The sequence below is a fragment of the Somniosus microcephalus genome, chromosome 22 (assembly GCF_052327205.1).
Source record: "Somniosus microcephalus isolate GS21.2 chromosome 22, FLI_Smic_1.0, whole genome shotgun sequence".
In the NCBI taxonomy this organism is placed as follows: domain Eukaryota; kingdom Metazoa; phylum Chordata; class Chondrichthyes; order Squaliformes; family Somniosidae; genus Somniosus; species Somniosus microcephalus.
In genome coordinates, this window is record NC_141008.1 from 35,353,016 (window position 1) to 35,372,871 (window position 19,856).

At 40.9% G+C, this 19,856-nt stretch overlaps 1 protein-coding gene across 3 annotated transcripts in view; it reads left to right on the plus strand.

Moving 5' to 3' along the window:
* Positions 1-220: 220 nt before the first annotated feature.
* Positions 221-19,856, plus strand: part of LOC147102178 (merlin-like) — a 60,307-nt gene continuing 40,671 nt past the window's right edge. The window contains exons 1-5 of one of the 3 annotated variants that reach the window (XM_085964463.1): positions 221-520; positions 9,424-9,553; positions 13,449-13,574; positions 15,983-16,105; positions 18,098-18,181. In XM_085964463.1, the coding sequence (XP_085820589.1) occupies positions 513-520; positions 9,424-9,553; positions 13,449-13,574; positions 15,983-16,105; positions 18,098-18,181 (471 nt within the window). In that variant the 5' untranslated portion in view covers positions 221-512. The remainder of the gene's footprint in view (positions 521-9,423; positions 9,554-13,448; positions 13,575-15,982; positions 16,106-18,097; positions 18,182-19,856) is intronic. The other 2 variants (XM_085964465.1, XM_085964464.1) reach the window with 2 other exon arrangements.

A 19,856-nucleotide genomic window follows, 5' to 3' on the forward strand; every position in this document is an offset into this window, starting at 1 on the left:
GGGTGAGGGGAGCTGTTTTACTGGAGGGGTGAGGGGGAGCTGTTTTACTGGAGGGGTGAGGGGAGCTACATTGACAGAGGGGTGAGGGGGAGTTGTTTTACTGGAGGAGTGAGGGGAGCTACATTGACAGAGGGGTGAGGGGGAGTTGTTTTACTGGAGGGGTGAGGGGAACTACATTGACAGAGGGGGTAGGGTGAGCTGTGTAGTTCGCGGGCGGCCGGTCTGCGGGCTGCACATCCCACCTGGAGGGCGCGCTCTGCTGATGTTTGCCGCTCGGTGGAGCCGCGGGCTCTCCGCAGGCCTGGGGAGGGAGCAGCGGAGCCGGAAGGTCGGCAACAGAGTCCGTGTCTCGGGTGGTTGCAGTCAGTCGCTGTCGGTTTTAATCAGACTCCGGGACATGGCCGGGCCTCACTGCGCTTCACTGCTGGTCTGAGGCTGGGGTGGTGGAAGCTCTCGGTGCCGCCTGACACACGAGACTCGGTGTAACTCCAGCCCGGGGCTTGGGCCCCCCTATGTGTGGGTGAGTATTTGGGGCACAATTCAAAGTGGCTGAACCTTGGAGCCTGAGTTTAAAGATGAACTTATTCAAATAAAAACGTTTTTTAAAAATCCATGACTGGGGAATACTCTGGAAGCTGCTGTGAGTTTCAGCAGCGGGTACATGGCAACTTTACTTTATAGGCCTCTAGAATTTTTTGATCCTTTTATTTGATGGATTTTGGTATCTGATTTTTATATTTCTATACGTGTATTTTGAGGTCTGTGTTATTTCACATCCGAGGAGATATATTTCCAACCGAGACAGATAAAAACCCATATTGTGATATAATCTGTTAGTTGCTTCTGGACTGGTCTTTGAACTTGTTTTTGTTAGACCATTATGTTTTTTTTAATAATGAATTACTGACCAGAGGCAGCCTCCCCCTCTCGCAATAATTCGGGCACAACTGGAAATAAATCCACTTATTTCTTTTCTTTAATCACACCCTGCCCCCATTTTTTCTTCAAATCAGTTCAAAGACAACAAATAACAAACACACCTACAGTACACAACGAGAGCCTTACTCGTCTGCCACCAGGCCACAGAAAAAATACAGTCTTTCTAAAAAAAAAGTATTATCGCACCTCATTACCGCCACAGGGCCATATCACATGAAGGAGGAATTCCATTAGGTCCATTTTAATTTATCCATCCAAAAAGTCCCTAAAATCCCCTTGTTGGAGCATTCAGTTCTTTCTTTACTGATTCCAGGGTGTTTACCTCTGTTACTCGAGTCCATTCCATGTGTTGATCAGTCTCTGTGTGAAGCTATTTCTGATATCTACCCTAAATTTACCTTTTACTGCTTTGAATCTGTGTCCCCTCGTCTAACTCCCAACTTAATTTGAGGTAATATTCTGGATTTACTTTTTCCATTCTGTTAACTATCTTGTACATTTCTAAGATTAATTCTCAGCATCTTTCCAGGCCAGTCACTCCTCATTCTTCAGACTTTTGACATGAGGGATCATGTTTGCGATTCTTCTCTTCACTGCTTCCAGCACTTGAATGTCTGTCTTTTGCCTTGGTTTCCAGACTGGATACAGTATTTAAGATGTGGCCTGACCAGAGCACTGTATAGTTTCGATGACAACTTCCTGTGTTTTACTGTGTTCCCTATATTGTTCAACATTCTATTGCTTTCTTGATTGCAGCTTTGTAGATTGCAGATGCTGCCTGACCTGCTGAGTGTCTCCAGCATTGTGTTTTTATTGCAGCTCTGCATTAGTTGGACATGTTGATCGTTCAGTCTAAGAATCTTAAGTCTCTTTCAACTTCATCCTTAGCCACTATGATCATAAGAAGGTTGCCCACATCACCTTGACCTTTTTGTCATTTGCCATCCTGTGCTTTTGGAGCTTAGATCTCATTTGGATTATACTTTGGATCCCAAAAGCAAAGAGGTCACCCGTTCAGTTTCCAAACGTGACATTTACTGTGTTTGAGGTAAATGCTGTTCTGAGGACTAACAGTATTGTTCATAGGTTGAAACATATTTTGAGAATCAACTATGCTGCGAGAGAGAGTATGAACAGACGTCAGGAAAGCTTTGAAAACATTGGATTCACACTTTGGATTTTCCATTTAGTTGCATTGTTGCAGTTTTGGGGTTTTCACACTGGCTCTTTTCTTGGGTTCAGTACCACCAGTCACTCCTGTAAGTGTACCTGACATCCCAGGTGGTCTGGAGTGCACCTTGTTCCGCTCCATATCTAATTAGATGATGCCTTGATCTAAGAATCATAAAGAATCCTTACTCCATTCACTGGCTTGTGGAATGTATCATGTGACACTACATGAATTCTCCTCTTTATTGACGGTAGACTGGAAAAGCACTCCACTGAGTCCAGACACAGGCTTCAAACCAAAAAAATAGTTTTATTTATGAGATAGATGAATGAACACGTGCACAGTTTTCACAGTGAGATATATTTTCCCTACACACCTTGATTTGTAAAACAATAAAGACGCAACTGACTCTGTAATCTCTAACCATACATTTGCTTACTGTAACCCTCAGACTAACCTCATAACATAAGAAATAGGAGCAGGAGTAGGCCATTCAATAAGATCATGGCTGATCTACCTCATCTCCACTTTCCTGAACTATCTCCATATCCCTTGATTCCCTTAATATTCAAAAATCTATCGATCTCTGCCTTGAATATATTCAACGACTGAGCCTCTACAGCCCTCTGGGGTAGAGAATTCCAAAGATTCATCACCCTGAGTGAAGAAATTTCTCCTCATCTCAGTCTTAAATGGCAGACCCTTATTCTGAGACTGTGACCCCTTGTTCTAGACTCCCCAGCCAGAGGAAACATCCTCCCAGCATCTACCCTGTCGAGCCCTGTAAGAATTTTGTATGTTTCAATGAGATCACCTCTCATTCTTCTAAACTTCAGAGAATATAGGCCTAGTCTACTCAATCTCTCCTCAGAGGACAAATCCCCCATCCCAGGAACCAGTCTGGTGAACCTTCGTTGTACTCCCTCTATGACAAGTATATCCTTCCTTAGGTAAGGAGACCAAAATTGTACACAACACTCCAGGTGTGGTCTCACCAGGGCCCTATATAATTGCAGTAAGACATCTTTACTCTTGTACTCAAATCCTCTTGTAATAAAGGCCAACATACCATTTGCTTTCTTAATTGCTTGCTGTACCTGCATGTTAACTTTCAGTGATTCAGTGACCCAGGTCCCTCTGAACACCAACATTTCCCAATCTCTCACCATTTAAAAAATATTCTGCTTTTCTATTTTTTCTACCAAAGTGGATAACTTCACATTTCTCCACATTACATTCCATTTGCCATGTTCTTGCCTACTCACTTAGCCTGTCTATAGCCCCTTGAAGCCATTTTGCATCTTCCTCAAACTTGCATTCCCACCCAGCTTTGTATCATCAGCTAACTTTGGATATAATACATTTGGTTCTCTCATCCAAATCGTTGATATCGATTGTGAATAGCTGAGGTCCAAGCACTGATCCTTGTGGTACCCCACTAGTTACAGCCGGCCAACCCGAAAATGACCCGTTTATTCCTATTCTCTGTTTTCTGTCCGTTAACCAATCCTCAATCCGTGCTAGTATTTTACTCCCAATCCCATGAGCCCTAATTTTGTTAAATAACCTCTTGTTTGACACCTTATCAAATTCCTTCTGAAGATCCAAATACACCACATCCACTGGTTTCCCCCTTATCTATTCTGTTAGTTACAACTTCAAAAAACTCTTAACAGATTCATCAAACATGATTTCCCTTTCATAAATCTGTGTTGACTCTGCCCAATCCTATTTTATTTTCTAAGTGCCCTTTTACCACATCCTTAAAAATTCATTCTAGCATTTTCCCTACGACTGATGTCAGGCTAACTGGTCTGTTGTTCCCCGTTTTCTCTCTCCCTCCTTTCTTAAATAGTGGGGTTACATTTATTACCTTCCAATCCACGGGAACTGTTCTAGAATCAATGGAATGTTGGAAGATGACAACCAATGCATCCACTATCTCTTTAGCCACCTCTTTCAAAACCCTAAGATGTAGGCCATCAGGTCCAGGGGATATATTGGCTTTCAGTCCCATTAATTTCTCCAGTACTATTTTTTACTAATACTAATTTCTTTCAGTTCCTCATTCTCGCTAGACCTTTGATTCTTGACTGTTTCCGGGAAGTTTTTTGCATCATCTTCCGTGAAGACAGACACAGTATTTGTTTAATTTCTCTGCCATTTCCTTATTCCCCATTATAATTTCTCCTGTCTCTGCCTGTAAGGGACCCACATTTACTTTCGCGAATCTTTTCCTTTTTACATACCTATAGAAGCTTTTACAGTTTTTATGACTCTCGCTAGTTTACTCTCATTCTATTTTCCCTTATTTTATCAATTTCTTGGTCCTCCTTTGCTGAATTCTAAAATACTCCCAATCCTCAGGCTTACTACACTTTTTGGCAACATTATAAGCCTCTTTGATTTAATACTATCTTTAACTTCTCTTGTTAGCCACGGTTAGACCACTTTTCCTGTGGGCTTTTTTTTTTGCCTTAAAGGAATGTATCTTTGTTGTAAATTATGTATTCTTTAAATGCTAGCCATTGCTTGTCTACCATCATACCTTTTAATATAGTTTCCCAATCTACCTTAGCCAACTCGCCCCTCATACCTACATAGTTTGCTTTGTTCAGATTTAAGACCCTAGTTTTGGATTTAACTAAATCACTTTCAAATTAATATAAAATTCTATCATATTATGGTCACTCTTCCCTGAAGGCCCCTTTACTACAAGGTTATTAATTAACCCTTTGATGTGCCAAATAACGGCCTAAATCCAAGAGGTTAAAACTAAAGGCTTTTATTAAGTAAGAACATGGCATCAAGTTAACACAGGGCAACCATCATTCATCACCGACCCAGCCCTTATGAGTAAGACCCAGCTCTTATAAGTAAGACTCTCACCAATCCGGGAGATCCAGAGGGGCGGGGCTAGGGAGGAGCATTAGTGGTTACACCTGTAGAACATTCCAGACATTAACCAGTACAACAACAACAACAACAATACAAATGCCAGAACACACAGTTATTTCATCACACCCTTTCTCATTGCACTAGATCTAAAATATTCTGTTCCCTAGTTGGTTCCTCAACATACTGATCTAGAAAACTATCTTGTATACGTTCCATGAATTTGTCCTCCACACTGTTACTGCACATTTGTTTTGCTCAGTCTATATGTAGATTAAAGTCCCTCAGGCTGGCATGAAACTTTAAAAATCATTTAACATTCGTTACAAATGTGCTAAATACCTTTACACACTCTGCATATTTCTTTGAGAGCCACCACCTTAAGTCTGTGAGATGAAGCCCCTGCTCACCAAGCTGTCAGTCACAGAGCGTTTCCATCTGATCAAGCATCTGCCTCTTTGTTCAAAGGACTCGGAAATAGTTGTCAATCAAAGTCACTATCCCTAGGTTGAGGGCCTACCCTTTGTGTGACCAGAAGGCCTTCGGGATTCTCCCTGGCTCCCCCTTTCATGCTGGTTCATTTGGATAGAACAACATCATAAACAGCCAGGCATTGCACTGCTATTCCTGTAGAATAATGGAGCCATCTATAACAGTACCCTGAGATGTTTGCAATTGTAAACAATGAGTTCCCTTGGGGTGATTAATTAACATCTCAGACACACATTGCTATGCCGAAATCAACTTGGGTTTTGATAGCTATTCCAACTACTGTGTGCTTTGAACTGATGGTTTCTGCGTATAAGCTGCTTGGTGGGACTCTGGGGGATATTTAACCCCTTACATGTTGATTAGAGCAGCACAAAAATATAATATTAGAAGTTCGACTCTTGCAAAAATTAATCTTGTTACACTCATTCCATTGTTGGGTCATGGTGGCAAACCGGAAGTGTTGGCAAAGGTGTCATGCTAGCTTCTCATCAAGGCAGATCAAAGGGAATTTAACTTGTATTTATATCGCTCATCAGGATGTCCCAAAGTACTTCACAATCAATGGATTATTTTCAAGTGCAGACACTGTCATGGAGGCAAATGCAGCAACTAGTTTGTGCACAGCAAGATCTCGCAAACAGACAATGAATAAATGACGAGATAATGTTTCTATTTTTGGTGGTGTTGACTGAGGGAGGAATGTTGGCTAGGACACAGGGAAAAGTCCCTGTTCTTCCTTGAATAGTGCAGTGAAATCTTTTACCAGGCAGGCGGATGGAGCTTCAGTTTAATTTCTCACCCAAAAGACAGCATCTCCCAACAGTGCAACCCTCCTGCACTAGATTATGCTCAAGTCTTAGTGTGGGGCTTGAACCCACTGAACTAAGCTGACATTTAGGCTACTTCTGGGGTCCAGGACATTGAGTACTGTTAAGCCCTTAGCATAATGGTACTAGTGTCAGACAGTCATTGCTTTATACAACAGCAAAATACTGCAGATGCTGTAAATCTGAAATAACAACAGAAAATGCTGGAAACGCTCAGCAGGTCAGGCAGCATCCGTGGAGATAGAAAACCAGAGTTAACGTTTCAGGTCTGTGATATTGCTCAGAAGATTGTGGAAGAACTGCTCAGTGTGAATGCTCCTTAATTTCTGATTTGGCCTGACATAAAGCTGAACTCCCAGGTGGTTAGCTTTCAAAGACTCAAGCTTCAAGGCTAGTAGCAAGTTTTTTTTAATGTTGAAAAAGCTGACATAATTTATTTAATTTGTTTTAGCTTCCTTCAGAAAAATGTTGAAATGGAACAAATGTCATTCACAGCACATCCTGCCTTTTTGACCCATCTTTCGCGATCCACTCGGACCTGTTTAGTCTCTCTGGTCTTGGTGCACTTTTCACATTCTTTGTTTTAAAATAGTAACAAATAACCTAAATAAAAGAGTAAAAAAAAAATCTTTTCAGATCATTGCAAACACCACTGGAATGAGGGCCCAGAAAGCCATTGAATTGAAATATGCAAGATACACACCCGCAAACCAGGAACGCAGATTAACGGGTGCAACTTAAGCACAATAAGAGCAATCACCCACCCCTAATGGAACAACCCGCTACTTCTTTAATAAACATCATGGCCCAAATTTCCTCTATTTACACAAATTTCAGGGTTGGGGGCTGTAATTACAGTGTGACAGTTTATAATTGAAATTTAAAAATAAGGACAGAATGGGGACTTAATTACATCTGCACCGTGGTCCAGTTATCCCCTGAACTCTAACCCTGCTTCACCTGAACTCTAACCCTGCTTCACCTGAACACTACATTTGGTCTTGTCCCCTCATGTCCACTGCCACAGGTGGTCAACTAGTAATATTCTAACTACGGCCTATCAATGGTATGTAGTGGTTTGCTATAACCTCTACTTTTGTACTCTGCATCACTATTTATAAAACCTGGATCCCATTATTTCTTAACAGATTTATCAACTTTCCTCCCTTTTCTAAAGATTTGTATATATAAGTCTCTTTTACTCCTTTTGAAGTTTTATCATTTAGTGTATATTTCCTCTCATTCTTCTTCCCAAAATGTATCCCCCATTAAATTTCAACAGACATCAATCTGCCCAATTTGCTAACCTGTTTAAGTTGTCCTAAAGCCATTTACATTCCACTTCAGTCATCCATATTCGCAAGAACTACAGTAAATTTGTTGATGCAAGACCTCTCTCCTAGGAATCCTTTGTGACCCCCTCTTACTATACTACTCCTTGTATCATTGTCTTCAGGATGTCCGCCTTGGCTCAGTGGTAGCAGTCTCCCTTCATAATCTAGGCTTCCACTCGTGCAGTACTGAGGGAGTGGTGCACTATTCTAGATGATGCCTTTCAGATGAGATGTTAAACCAAGGCTCTGTCTGCCCTCCCAGGTGGACGCGAAAGATCCATGGCACTATTTGAAGAAGAACATGGGAGTTCTTCTGGCGTCTTGGCCAACATTTATTCCTCAACCAACATTACCAAAAACAGATTACAAGGTCATTTATCTCTTTGCTCTTTGTGGCCCCTTCCAGTGCACAGATTGGCTGCTGTATTTCCCTACATTACAACAGTGGCTGTGCTTCAAAACTAACGAATTGGATGTGAAATGTTTTCAGACTCGAGGTTGTGATAGGCACTATATAAATGCAAGTTCTTTCTTTGTCTTCAAATACTTTACTTCTAACAGATGTTAGGCTAACTATCATATTTAAGGTAATCTCTAAGCCCTGATTTAAAGATTGGCGTTATGTTGGCTCTTTTCATCATGGTCCACCTGCTACCCATAGCTTTATACTTTCGGAATACTTTTTTTGCCCTTGTTACCCACATTGGTCTTTCCATTTGTTGCCCTTCTTGGTGGCCTGAATCTCTTCTGTGCTCTGTGTATAGTGTTTCTAAATGTGATCTACTTTTCTTCATGCTTTTTCCTACTGCTGTCCAGTCCAATTTTCTGAGCTCACTCCTCACCCACTCAAAATCTCCTTTTCTAGTGTTGAATTGCTTGGAATTTCTACAGGGTTCTTCCAATTTCCCACCATAACTTCAGCGGAAGATCGGCAGAAACTCAGGGGAAATGGCAGGAACAGCAACAAGAATCTGCCAATATTTCACTGACCCCCTCCTAGCCTCTCTTTTTTCAATTCAAATTATACAGTCAACACAATACTGTATCTTAATTAACAGCACAGAAACAGGCCATTCGGCCCAACAGGTCTATGCCAGTGTTTATGCTCCACAGAAGCCTCCTCCCACCCTACTTCATCTAACTCCATCTGCATATCCTAAAATGAAACTGACTACACTGGTTACACACCTGTTCTAGCTTAAAACTGACCAGTGTAGTTATAAGGGGGTGTACTGTAAAGCCATCATTTATTGTTACTACAGACAACACAATGCTGCGGTAGCAGCTAACATGCTGCATGTTCACTCTTGCAATACCCTGCAGGCTTTTTTGTGTGGTCATTTTGGGTATCTGGTTAAGGATCTGCTACTGGGAAATCTACACCTGTAGAATTTCCATTTGCCCGATCCGGAGGGCATACTCTTTTCCCATGGGGAACTGTCCAATTTACCTGATTCCAGAGAGCTGAAGCACAAGTTGGTAGAGTCAAGACTTGGGGGCAGGCAAGTGTACACGGGGGCATCCTGCAAGATTTGTTGTAGAGTCACTGGTGGTTAGTTACAGGGCAACATTAATGAAAAACTTGTGGAAGGAGGCCACTGTATATAAATAGGCATTGGGAAGGTAGATTGTGTTGTCCGAAAAGTCTAGAGGGTTTTGCTGTATTGTAAACTGCCTTTATTAACTTTACATGTGTGGTTAATGTAAGTGACTGCTTATATATGTGTTATGATTGTGGAATTGATACTGTGCTTTCAATTGTCAGGTTTAATTGTAGGAGACAGTCAAAAGGATTTCGAAGCAAAATGTCGATAATGGGCTTAAAGAAGAAACAACCTAAAACCTTCAAAGTTAAGGTTATTACCATGGATGCAGAGATGGAATTCAGCTGTGAGGTAGGAGAGATCGTTTGTTTTGGACTTGTAAAAAAGAAAAGAAAATTGCATTTATATAACGTCGTGTTGTGCCCTTGGGTTGTCCCAAAGCTTTGAAGTGTAGTCACTATTGTTATGTAGGCAAATGTGGCAACCAATTTGTGTACAATAAGATCCTGTGGCAATTGAGATGACTGACCAGTAACTCTGTTTCTGGTGGTGATAGTTATAGAAGGAATGTTGGACGAGACACATGGGAGACCTTCCTTTTTTTTCTTCAAATAGTGCCAGGGAATCTTTTATGCCCCACTCAACAGGCAGTCAGCCTGCCTCTGTTTAATGTTTCATCTGAAAGATGGCACTTCTGACAATGCAGCACCTCTCAGTACTGCATTGAAGTGTCAGCCCAGATTTTGTGCTCAATCTCAAGTGGAACTTGAACCAACAGTCTTCTGACTCAGGTGAGAGTGTTACTAACTAACTTACTTAAATGATATGTTGTAGTTGCTAAAACAGGCTCAGATGAAGCCAGCTGAGGAAAGCCACTGGTCTCCTAACTTGCAAAAAGCTAAAAAGAATTATGTTTGAGCAACAACAATGAAACCTTACATTGTCAGAATGCACTAGCCAGTTCCTTGGCTCAAACTTGCATTACCAATGATTCATTGCAAAATTTAATGCTCATGAGTCTGGAAGACCTGGGATATATTTTTCTCCATTTGCTAATGTTAGGTTAATAAAAAGTGGTTAAGCAGAATGGAGGAAAATAATCTTTTTGATGTCAATTCTGAACCTTGGATGTGATTTTATTCGTAAAAAGAATAGACTAAATGCTGGAAATGTGAAACTAAAACAAGGTTTCTGAAATATTCATCTTCTGACAAAGGATTACATCCGAAGCATTAACTTGCCTGTGTCTTTACAGATGTGCTGTGTATTTCCAGCATTTTTTGGTATTGTCTACCTACATAGCAAACGTTAAAAGTAATTAGTTGTCTGTGAATCACTTTGGGACATTCAGAGAACATTAATGGAGCTATACAGATGCAAGTTCTTTTTGTACTTCAGTTTAGTCTTTTATACTTCACATTAAATGTAGGGCTCGGAGATCTCCTATGACGTTGCTCACAGGCACCAGCCACCGCTGGACTTGGGGTAGAGCTCCAGGAAACAAACTGAACATTTCTATTAACTTGAACTGGAATGTTGAACTGCAAGGGCAGCATTTTGCTAGTCAGTGAGCATGTGCAGTGGCCTGAAATGTTTATATTTCTGTTTAGCAGCTACTTTTTTGTTTGAGCATGTCTGTCTTGTCTGTCTGTCTGTCTATCTCTGGAATGGGAGTCAGCTGAGTGCCATGAAAACAATTTCTTTATTCGGTCTTTTAAGATAATTTACTTGACCAGCAGATAACTGTCGCACTCAGAAAATGGACATTTTCTTAGGAGTTCAGAAATTGCAGATATCTATAATATCTTAAAAGTTTGCACTGCACACGAGAGAGAAGCAGACGAGGACAGAGAGAGAAGCTAAGGAGAGCGAAGAGAAAGAGAGAGACAGAAGCAGAAGAGGAGAAACAGCAAAACAAAAACGGGAGGCACAGGATAAAGAATGACCATATTCTCCAACTTACTGTGTGCAACACCACAGGAGATCGACTAATAAGATATTAAAAATCTTAAGATTGCGCACACTTCTTGTTAACCTTTTACCATTATAAATTCCTATGTCCACATTTATAATGGAAAATGCCAATATAAACGATCCTGCTATAATTACACCCCTTCAGTACAGGCACTGCAGGTGCAGTTACAGCATGACAAGTTTACATAGGCAGTTTCCATTATAAAGGTGGATGTAGGACTCTGTAATGGAATTATAAAAATAAGTACAGGTGCTCCTTGCCTAGTATATTAACTCGGCATTCTGTCCTATTTGTTTGACTGATTTTTTAAAGATGAACAAGAAATACAAATCAATTTAATCATCGGATGTTTTATATCAAACACAACACTTTCCAGGAGGGATAATTGTAACCACAATTGGTTACTGGATAGTGGGAACCTTGATTTGGTAATGAGTAGTGGTATCAGTGCTTGGTTATTGGATAGTGTTAACTGTGGTTAGGTCCCCGCCCCCCCCCCCCCCCCCCCAAATCACCTTTCACATCCATGGGCACTGAGGCTGTTCATGGTTTTACTGTCGCTCTGGGTGCGATTAGCTAAGTTAACTCCGAACAGGATTGAACAGGGGACCTTCCTGATTGATAAAGTCCAGATCTGGTTTTGATCTTCCAGAATTACCTAGATTCTAGAACAGTCCCCACGGATTGGAAGGTAGCAAACGTAACCCCACTATTCAAAAAAGGAGGGAGAGAGAAAACAGGAACTATAGACCAGTTAGCCTGACATCAGCAGTAGGGAAAATGCTAGAATCTATTATTAGGGCACTTAGAAAATCATAATATGATTGGACAGTCAACACGGATTTATGAAGGGAAATTGTGTTTGACAAATCTGAGTTTTTTGAGGTAACTAGCAGGGTAGATAAGGGGGAACCAGTGGATGTAGTGTATTTAGCTTTTCAAAAGCATTCGATAAGGTGCCACGCAAGAGGTTATTACACAAAATGAGGGCTCATGGGATTGGGGGTAATATATTAGCATGGATTGAGGATTGGTTAACGGACAGAAAACAGAGAGTAGGAATAAACGGGTCATTTTCGGGTTGGCAGGCTGTAACTAGTGGGGTACTGCAAGGATCAGTGCTTGGGCCTCAGCTATTTGCAATCTATATTAATGACTTGGATGAGGGGACTGAATGTAATGTATTCTAGTTTGCTGACGATACAAAGTTCGGTGGGAAAGTAAGCTGTGAGGAGGATGCAAAGAGGCTGCAAAGGGATATAGACAGGTTAAGTGAGTGGGCAAGAACATGGCAGATGCAATATAATGTGGAGAAGTGTGAAGTTATCCACTTTGGTAGGAAAAATAGAAAAGCAGAGTATTTTTTTAAATGGCGAGCGACTGGGAAATGTTGGTGTTCAGAGGGACCTGGGTGTCCTTGTACACGAATCACAGAAACTTAACATGCAGGTACAGCAAGCAATTGGGAAAGCAAATGGTATGTTAGCCTTTATTACAAAGGGATTTGAGTACAAGAGTCAAGAAGTCTTACTAAAATTATATAGGACCTTGGAGAGACCACACCTGGAGTACTGTGTACAGTTTAGGTCTCCTTATCTAAGGAGTGATATACTTGCCTTAGAGAGAGTGCAACAAAGGTTCACTAGACTGATTCCTGGGATAAGGGGATTGTCCTATGAGGAAAGATTAGGTAGACTAGGCCTATATTCCCTAGAGTTTGGAAGAATGAGAGGTGATCTCATTGAAACATATAAAATTCTTAAGGAGCTTGACAGGGTAGCTGCTGGGAGGATGTTTCTCCTGGCTGGGGAGTCTAGAACCAGGGGTCACAGTCTCAGAATAAGGGGTTGGCTATTTAGGACTGAGATGTGGAGAAATTGCTTCTCAAAGGGTGGTGAATCTTTGGAATTCTGTATCCCAGAGCGCTGCAGATGCTTAGTCGTTGAATATATTCAAGACTGAGATCGATAGATTTTTGGATACTAAAGGAATCAAGGGATATGGGGATAGTGCGAGACGATGGAGTTGAGGTAGAAGATCAGCCATGATCTTATTGAATGGTGGAGTACGCTCGAATGGCCTACTCCTGCTCCTATTTCTTATGTTATCCACACTGGTAAGTGCTCTTGTCCACTGAGTTATTGGGGGCGCCTCAACCACTTCATCTTTACACAGTGTAGCCCAAGAAATGCATGTCTTATTTAGTATTGAAAAGTAAGATAAATGATTACAAATTTGTATTTTAATTTTTTTTTGTTTTCCATGTTGTAGGTGAAATGGAAAGGGAAGGATCTATTTGACTTGGTGTGTCGTACAATTGGATTGCGAGAAACTTGGTTCTTTGGGCTACGATATATTGTGAAAGATACATATGCATGGCTAAAAATGGAGAAAAGGGTTTGTATGAGATTTAACAAATAAAGGCTGTTTACAGAAATCAAGAAAAAAGTTTCTTGTCAAATCTGAAAATGCTTTAAGCTTAAAAGTTGTAAGTTTAAATTTTTTAAATTACAGAACAATGTCTCAACGAGTTCCACAGATTTTTGAAGTGTTTAATGTTGATTTAAGAAAAAGCTTATTTTCTTGTTTTATGATGGGTTGAATTCAGTGTGAGCAGAGTTTTTTTTATACAGAGGAGTAGGATTTATTAAAAACCACCTGCAAATTTGAAATGTTTTGTAGAGAATAAAAAATGGCTTGGTGTTTTTAAAAACTTCAGGACAGTTGACTGCTTTGGACAGTGCCAGAAACTGATGAACGTGTGGTTTATAAATATCATCTGAACAATAAGAGTATGTTACAGACTTAAATGGACTCCAGCTATTTTTATTGCAGTATGCACAATATAGGCAGAATAATAACTATTGTCATCACATGCCATTAGGCTGTGTAACTTGACTACCGGTGTCCATAATGACATGACAGGAAACTTTGTGATATATGGCACCGATGGGACCGAGCTGTTGCTGATCTATCAAAACTGCCGGACGTACAAAGTTAATGTTGAAGCATACGGAGGTTTTCATCTCCGTATCTGACAACAAACACTGTTGCTTAGCAACAGCTTCTAAAGAGTTGGCTGCAGCTGCAAGCATCTCTAGCTGAAGCTGTTGCTATAGCTACAGACCTTGCAGTGCCTGACTGGGGGGAAAAAAAAGAACGATAACTAAAAAAACTTATAGAAAACGGCTCCTGATTTTTGCCGTTAGATTGAGTATTCCGGACATACAACCTCCGGATAAACCAAAGTTTCCTGTAGTTAGAAACAATTGAAAGCAGCAATTCAAATTATAAACTTAAATGATAAAACGTGGATGGGGAAGTTGTGAAACCGTAATAAAAACAGAAAACGCTAGAAGCACTCAACAGGACAGGCAGCATCTGCGGAGAGAGGAAGATAGGGTTAACGCTTCAGGCCAATGACCTCTCGTCAGAACCCAGTCGTAAGCTGCCAATCTAGCTGATTATACCTCGTCTTAGAAAACTGATTAATTGAAATGCTGCCAAATCCAATAACAGTGCCCAAGCCCAGGTGAAGATGCTGCTCCAGTCGTGCTCTGCTGATACCTCTTCACCGTTACTGATTTAACTGTCCTCCCAGTTGAAACAGTGGTGGTGGAGAGGTGACTGCAGAGTAAATAAGGTAAGTATTAGAGCCTTGCTAGTTGGAGATTCTATTCTAAGACATGCTAATAGTCATGCAGGCAGAAGAGTTTCAATAAGGCAGTTATGTGTTTTCCAGTGGCTCGAACATAAATCATGTACCGGATGGTGTGATAATAAGAGAAATGGAACACTACTTGCTTTAGATGTTGGAACATGTGATACAATTACAGGAAACTTTGGTTTATCCGGAGGTTATATGCCCGGAATACTCGATCTAACGACAAAAATCAGGAGCCGTTTTTTTTAGTTCTCGTTGCTATTTTTTTCCCAGTCAGGCACTGCAATGCCTGTAGCTATAGCAACAGCTTCAGCTAGAGACGCTTGCAGCTGCAGCCGACTGTTTTGAAGCTGTTGCTAAGCAACAGGGTTTGTTGATTCACACGGAGCTTTTCAGTTCCATATGTTTCAACATTATGCTGGTATGTCCGGCACTTTTGATGGTACGGCACCAGCTCGGTCCTGTCCAAGTTACCCAAAGTTTGTGTTGGATCTTGTTGATCCAGAGCTGATTCTGAAAAGACTTGTTTGGTTTAAAAAATAAGTTAACTTCTCAGCACATTTAACTGTAAAAGAATATTCGTGCCAATTCAATGGTGGTGCATGTTAATTCAGCTCCATCACAGCTCATCACACTTGAGGCTCGACCATTTAATCAGCTTTATTGTTTAAACAAAATATGTAACAAGAAAAACCCAAAAAGGATATTAAATATTTGAACTTTTCTGTTTGTAAATCATTTTTCTCCTCTCCCTTAAAATCCATCAATACCACAGTGAGAAGATAGGCTGGAGACCACCTACCATTTGCTAGCCATCTGCTTGGATGCATGTATGAGAGGGGCCCAGAATGATTGCCTATTTAACTTTTTTGTTTCCTTTTCCTGTGAAGGAATGCTTGACTGCATTTTGGCACCTCCACAAGCTGGCATGGTTGAGATATGGAATTCAGTGTTCCAGAGTGTGCTGAATTTCTGTCACAATGCATTATATCATTCAAGATATAATGCAATATTCCTGCTTTTGAAGAAAATATAATTTTAATTCTTCAGAGGAGTTAGACTTTGAGATGAGTATTGATAGTAAGACTTTCTCTTGGAAGTGAATAAGGGGAATTTGTTTGTGTTGTGTTTCTGTAAACAGGTGTTGGATCAAGAGGTTCCTAAGGAGGATCCAATCACATTTCATTTCCTAGCCAAGTTTTATCCCGAGAAAGTAGAAGAGGAGCTTGTCCAAGAAATCACGCAGCACCTTTTCTTCCTACAGGTGTGTGCCCACAAAAATCACATGACACACTTTTCTCCTACAGGTTTGTTTTATAAAGAAGTTTTAACAGAAAGGGTTTGGTTGTGTTTTTGATGTATTTACCTGTGATGTTCTCGCTTAGTCCTGATCAATGATATTGATGCTGTAAGGTGATGCAACCTCCGGTATATATATTTCTGGCACTTAAAGCACCTCCAAATCTGATTGGATTGTACAATGAAACATTTGGTTGAATGACCGTTCATGTTTTTATGTCCTTTGAATCTAGAGGTGCAGCATATATACTGGTGAAACGTATCCAATTTTTCCACTACTGTACCACTTAAGACAAGTTACAATTCTTACATAAAAAGTACATTGAGGAAGCTGGTTAGTGTATTGCCTGTCTGTCTTTCTTTTGCCGATCCTTTTAAGTACCACTATTTTTGGCATAACACTCGATGGAAAGATATAAATGTAGGTGAAGAGAAGAGAGCTTAAGGATCCAATCTATAATTTCATGATGGTATGAGTGCAGGTAAATTAAGTTATAAAGAAAGCCAATTGCGTTTTATAAATAGGGGCATAGCAGTCAAGAGCAGAGTGAATGATGATGGTTAAGCCACAATTAGAACACTGCATTTTTGGGCACTCCATTGTAAAAATGACATTAAAACCGTGGAGATCGAATAGCACAAATTGACCAGGATGAGACACTATAGTTCTGAGGGGAGACTTGAGATAATGGGAGTATTTTCACTGGAACAGGGAAGGCTAAAGGGTGATTTAATACAGGTTTTTAAAATTATGAAGGGTTTTGAACAGGGAAAGACTATTCTATTTGGGGAGCCAGTGGCATAAGGTCATCAATTTAAAATAGTCACTAAGTGATTGAGGAGAGAGGGAGAGATCAGAAAAGGGGTAGGAAAATAGAGAAAGAATGAGAAGAGGGGAATGAAAGAACCAGACTTCAGAGGTGGGGGTGATGCGGGCTAAGAAAGGCTAGGATGAGTAGGGTAGGACAAGAAGGCTGTTGGAGCATAGAATATTTTGCCATAGGGAATAGTTGAAATAGAGATCATTACCAATTAAAACAGCATGGAAAATGGGAGAGAATATTTCAGCACTTGAAAATTGCCAGGCCTGAGGAATAGTTAAAGGTTGCCTTGATTGATCAATATCCACCAGTCAGGGAATAGCCTTTTTCAGTCATCCAAGTCTGGAAACTTTAAACAGCTGTAGTCAGCTTTGTGCAGAAATGTAAAGAAGAACTCCCGAACTGGATCGAAGAAGTTCGTGGGCCACCTCTTCGACATCGCTAGTATAGGGTAACACAGAAAGGAAGGTACAGGAGAATGAATGCTGTAATAATTGGAAATAAAAACTCTGAAGGAGCAGAAGAATTATGCATGTGCATCAGCAATATCTTAGACAGTAACGTCACTGACGTATGCTAATATTGATGGATGATAACGATGTGTTCAGTTTCCGATCAGGATGCGCTAAGTTGAGTCTGTGGTGTCTCCTAGTGGGAGAGGCAGTGGTAAGGAAAATAGGAGCAGAGTCGCACCTGGCAGAGCAGCCAGTAGCTGAGAGCAGATTGTAATTAAATTATAGGGAAAAAAGGCAAAGAAAAGGCCTTGCAAGAAACCTGAAAAGTCAAGGCATGAATGAATATCTGCTACAAGTAAAACTTGCTTAATTTAAGTAACTTCACCTGGATTAAAACTACCTCTAAGGAATTATGCATAATGTTGTTTCAGTGCTAGATGTTGTTGATGTGTGCCAATTAAATGTGTGATTATGGGTTTTTCAAATTGAGCTACAATACTAAATTGTATATTGGGTTTAAGTGACACCTCACACTGGATTCCTTCTTTCAGTATAATTTATGAATCATTTTGTTCTAATGCATTTGGCTGACTCATATAATTAAAAACGCTCATGAGATTGCCAAATACTTGAATTGTGGATTCTTAATTTGGAATTAAATTGCTGTTTACTTTCTTGTAGGTTAAGAAGCAGATTTTGGATGAGGAAATTTACTGTTCCCCTGAGGCTTCAGTGTTGCTGGCATCCTACGCTGTTCAAGCTAAGGTTTGTTCCACACAAACAATTTGGAAGGTTCCACTTCCGAATTTGAAAGTACAGCATGAAAATGTATATTTTATGTCAGCCTTCATACTGCTTTTGTTTTTTCTATATAATATATTTGATAGAAGAAGTATGCATGTTCTCAGGACCTGGTTTCATATGGAATAAATACTATAGTACACACTTCACAATACTTGCAGATAAATGCAGTAAGCATCATAAATAGTTCTATACATTAAGGTAAGGGGTGCTCCGTGACCGAGCCGGGTCATTCCTGGTCAGGGGTTGCTGGGGACTTTTGGAAAAGGGCTGCAACCACCAAGGCCCCACGCTCTGGAATTAACTCCCTAAATCCCTTTCCCCTTCTGCACCCCGCTCTCCTTTTTACAACCCTCCCTAAAACCCACCTCTTTGTCCAAGCTTTTGGCCACCCCTCTTAATATCTCCTTTGGCTGGGGCTCCACTTTTATCCGATTACACCTCTGTGAAGTGCTTTGGGATTTTTTTTAATATAAAAGGTGCTAAATAAATAAGGTGCTAAAGTTTCAGCAGAAAGGCTACGTCTGCACAGTCTTTCTTCAGTAAGTATTTTTTTTCCCTTTTTAATTGGGTGATTAAGCATCCTTGTGTTTAGGGATGCTATTTTGATGTCTGCTATCTTGGGGATTTTTTGATTTAACATGGTGACCTATTTTGGCAGAGGTCCATAGAATAGGCTGCAGTTCTAGGTGCCAGGCACCCAGGACATGGCCTGAGGTTTTTTTTGAGGGGAGGTGGGATGGGGGGGGGGGGCAGGTTGTCCTTGGTTGCAATCCATAGCTTAAGGGCTTAATTTCTTGTTGCGGTCCCGTCACTCCCTTCTATTCTGCACATTTTCAGGCGATCTCTGCAAGTGCAAGTAGGTGTTTATTGATCCCAAGGTATTTTGTACATCCTCTCTCATTTCCCCTTACCCAGACCTCTCTGGCACACAAGTTCTTTCTTTCTTTCTGGCACGGGGCCACCTGCAGGGTGTGCAGTCCTATCCTGAGCATGGGCAGCAAGAAATTGCCCAAGATCATTCTGTTGTCTCTCTCCTGCCTGCTTTATTTTGGCTGGTGGTTAAGGCATACACTGGATTTTCAAAGTGGCTAATGGAGATTGTGGTTTCAGCTGTGGCTGGAACTTGGAGTTGTAGGCTGAGTCGAGGAGCACAGGTGGTTCTGCTGGAGTGGTCCTGTTGTCCTGGTTGGGGTATTATGATCTGTCATGGTAGCGTTGCTGCCGGCTTTGCTTGGGTTCCCATCTCTGCACTTGTCACCAATTTGGGGGAAGCTTGCATCACGATTTTAAGATTTTCGGGATATAGTTTTCTGTATTTTGCGCTTTCGCTTCAGAGAGTTATTTTGATGCCACCAAAAGCCTCGTGTGAGTTGTGTTGTTGGTATTGAGTATGTTGTTTATTCTTCTGATCTTGGTGGGCAGGTATTGCCTGGGGATTGTCTTGGGTCCTGTGGGTATAGAGCCAAGGTTGGCGATCAGGTAGCCTAGGTTGCGCAGGATATCAACTTTTAACAGTGCCCACCCTTTTGCATTTGATGGGCTATCACTGGAAATATCAGTCTGTGGTTGGTTGTTTTCTGTTGTGGGTGGTTTCCATTTAAAGTGATGGTCTTGCAAGGGGAAGATAGAGAATTGT